We start from the raw sequence: 3,643 nt of genomic DNA, 5'->3' as shown, positions 1-3,643 counted from the left end.
CACTAAATAATAAAATGCCATTGCAAACATTCATACATTTAAACGCCCATAGAATTGAACAGGCAGCAAAATCCATAGGAGATCAGGAAAAGAAAAAAGGCAAATGTAGGTTTGGAATGATTCAAGAGACTTGTGGAAGATGTTATGACCTGAGGCAGGCTTAAGAGGGGGTTGGACAAGCAAAGCTGTGGAGGAGGGATGGGTTCGGCAGGTTTTCAGAAGATTCTGATGAAAACGAAGTGAGAGATTAGTAGAAGTCACTGGAAAAGTGAATGTGAACCAACTGTATAAAATCATGAATTCTGGAGTTAGAATTATGAGTAGTATGTCTTTTACAAAGAGGCGACATTAAGAGGTTATATGCAAAGGAGTGATGTGGCCGTTGGGAGTATTTTCTGCAGATGAATCTGGCAACATCATGCGGATTGATGCAGCATCACTGATTAGGTAGAAGCCAGAGCCAGAAAGACCAGTTAGCAGACTGTGACAACAATCCTGAGCCAGAAAAGATGGTGGAGATAGAAAAAGAAGAAAAATATAACAAGTAATGTTCCGAAGAAAGAATCAGTAAGACATAATGCAGAATTAATCCAGGGCAAGGAGGGTGGAGAGGATATCTAGAATTAATCCACAGTGATACATGCAGAGAGGATTCAGAAGGGTGGAGATAAAACAGAGATCATTAAGTTTCAACAGAAGAACTTGATTAATAATGTTATCAGTACAATAAAAGTTCCAGCAAATATTTATCCTCCAATAACTAAACCCACATTTTGAAAAGTTAATAATCCGGAAGAATATATATGTCTTCATCTTGAGGTTCTTCAGAAGTACTAGGCTTCTGGAAGGTATAATAGTCAAGTGGTGCCTCATTTCCATAGATGTGTTCCTTGAAATCGGTCTGACAAGTGTTTTCATATACTCCCTTGTCTGTTTCTTCTTTAGCTTGGGGAGGACACGCTTCCACATTTTCATAGTTGCCATGTATGTTAGTGTCCTTCCCAGCAGAGCTGTGGTCTTGGGTTTGAACTGAGATTTCATGCCTTGGGCCGATAACCTGGGGGCTCAAGGAGACTCTTTTAGTATAGTCTTTTCTCCTTTTTCTCCTTTGCAAAAACTTTGGTAAGGTAAATTGCCCTGTATTATGCTGTTTCCAGTGCCAAACACACCCAATTCCACAGATCACCAACAGTAAAAGAAGGGAAATTCCTATGGAAACGGCCACTGAAGTATTTCCACAGCTTTTCAGCATTTCTGCACAGTATTGTTTCGTAGTATGGTGTAGCCCTTAATGAATTCACAGGTACAGTCCACTGTAATTCTTTGTAGGATATGGCCTGAAAGTAATTTTGGAAGCTCTTTTAGGCATTTCTGTTTCAGATATGAAAGAACATCATGGCAGAGTCCTGGTGTACATAGAGGAGAGATGAGTAAACTTGACTTTGGAAGCTGGCTCTTGCTGTAGCTGATGATTATACAATTGTTGTTGTATAATTGCACCGTGTCGGGGGGATTTCATTCAACTCCACTTCCTTTTTTATCAATGAATCACAAAATGAAGCACAAATGAGTGGAAACTAATAGCAGAGTAGAAAACTCAAGGAAGGGCAGGTTGAACGATCTGCCATCCACGTGCCTGCTGTAAATTAGAAACATTTTAATTGCATATTTATTACATAGCATAGTAAAAAATCTGCCAATTTCTACCACTACATTAAGCATCAGCATTTAGTGAGCTCTTCCTTCAGGGTAGAATACAGTACTAGCTGTTGCATTTAGTGATTTTTTGTTTTAATATAAAATACAGTACTAGCTGTTGTGTGTGTGTGTGTGGCGGGGGGAGAGTTAAAAGAACCTGTCTCTGCTGAAGCCTGAGTGGTTTTAGCACTTAGATTTCAACATGGTTTTTGACCATAAGGCTAATAATTTTCAAGAGAAAGATAATGCTTCAAACACAATAGGAGCAAAGAGATAAGAGTATAGATGTGCAATCATTTCCATTACCTATCACCTCCTCTGTGAAACCTTGCCTGTCCCTCTTTGTAATGATCTGGGACCATGTCTTTTCCTTAATCACACATTCCTCTGTATCCCCATATTAATGAGTCAGTTCTCTATTATAGCATGGCAATCTAAATTACAGGAAATTGTGTGTCTTCCTACCTGGTTAAATGGTGGACAAGGGATCGGGTCTTTTCCTCTGAATACTCCTAGAGAAAAGCATAACACCTAGCACAAATATTGACACTCAGTCAATATTTATTGAATGAATGATTAAATAAACATAGGACTCCAAATCTAAGCATCTAATTGTTTAAGTTCACAGTTTAAAACTCAAGACATGTCTTCTAAAAGGTACAGTGTATACTTAAAAAAAGAAAAGAGCTCTTTGATGTAACACAAAATACCTAAAAACAAAATATTTAAAACAAAATTTGAAAGACTTCCTATCACTAGTCTTCTCACAACTTCCAGCAAATAACTTCCATTTAATTAAGATTATTTAGACTGCTACCTGTTGATGCTTTAATATGGTGAAGAGGAGAGAAAAATGGAAGTGTTCAACTCGGCTGAGTGTCCTATTATGATTTTATCAACAAAATATTATTACTGTATGTTTTTAGCCTAGTCACAGAAATACTTATATCCAATATTGTTTTCATTATTGTTGTTGTTTTCTTCCAGTTTTATTGAGATATAATTGATATATACCACTGTATCAGTTTACAGTGTACAACATGATGATTTGATATATGTGTGTATTGTGAATTGATCAAGACACTAAATTTAGTTAATATGCATCAGCTCAGTTACAATTCTTTTTCTTGTAATGAGAACTTTACGATCTACTCTCTTAGCAACTTTCAAATAAATAATACAGTACTGTTAACTATAGTCATCCAATTTCATAGTGCTTATGAGATGATTATAATCATCCACTGAATGTCATCATCAATAATATTTAGTTATTTGGGGTCAGCTTCTAAACGCTTTTACACGGATTATCTCATTTAATCCTACCATGCACAGCTGTCATGTTAAATAGATGCTACTGTTATGCCCATTTTATATGTGAGAAAAGAGAGGATTAAAAAAGTTAAGTAACTTCTTTAATGACTAAGAAGTGATTAAATCTGGATTCAAGTAAAAATTTCCCCCAAATATTATTCCTACCCACATTTCTATGAATGTCTATCAAGCACATCCATCACTAAATTTTTATAGATGATTAGCTCTGAGGTTCTTGAGTGTTCGGAATCATATCTTTTTCATCTTTATATTACCAGCAGCAGTACTAGACACAGAATAGCTAGCTTGTTAAATATGTGTTAATGAAGGGAGCAACCTGCATTAGGATAAAAATAGTCATGATAAACAGGAAAAAAGAAACGCCATGAAATTGTGCACTGCTCTCAGTAGGAACTCATGTACAACAGTGAACTTTTCTAAATTTGTTCAAGGTTAGAATACATCAATATGCAAATTTTCAATTGGCATTTCACATAAAATACGAAATTAAATAGGAGATGCAGTTAACTCATAACATTTATTTGATAAAACTATAGGGACAGACACCCCAGACTGCAACATCTTTTACTCTCTTTGGAACTTTTGTAGGTTCCCTCCTTTAAAAGGCCAGACA

The 3,643-nt window shown here is 36.0% G+C and overlaps 1 protein-coding gene across 1 annotated transcript; it reads right to left on the bottom strand.

Annotated features, from left to right (window-relative positions):
• Nucleotides 1-781: 781 nt before the first annotated feature.
• On the bottom strand, nt 782-1,252 carry GAPT (GRB2 binding adaptor protein, transmembrane). The gene has a single exon (XM_007453232.1). The coding sequence runs from the start codon at nt 1,250-1,252 to the stop codon at nt 782-784; it is 471 nt and encodes a 156-aa protein (XP_007453294.1).
• Nucleotides 1,253-3,643: the final 2,391 nt, after the last annotated feature.

This window comes from Lipotes vexillifer, unplaced genomic scaffold (assembly GCF_000442215.2).
Source record: "Lipotes vexillifer unplaced genomic scaffold, Lipotes_vexillifer_v1.1 scaffold366, whole genome shotgun sequence".
Taxonomy (NCBI): domain Eukaryota; kingdom Metazoa; phylum Chordata; class Mammalia; order Artiodactyla; family Lipotidae; genus Lipotes; species Lipotes vexillifer.
This window is presented reverse-complemented; position numbering and strand designations above follow the sequence as displayed.

Excerpts from the sequence above, each read along its gene's own strand:
- GAPT (XM_007453232.1), bottom strand. The coding sequence starts at position 1,252 with ATGCTGAAAAGCTGTGGAAATACTTCAGTGGCCGTTTCCATAGGAATT.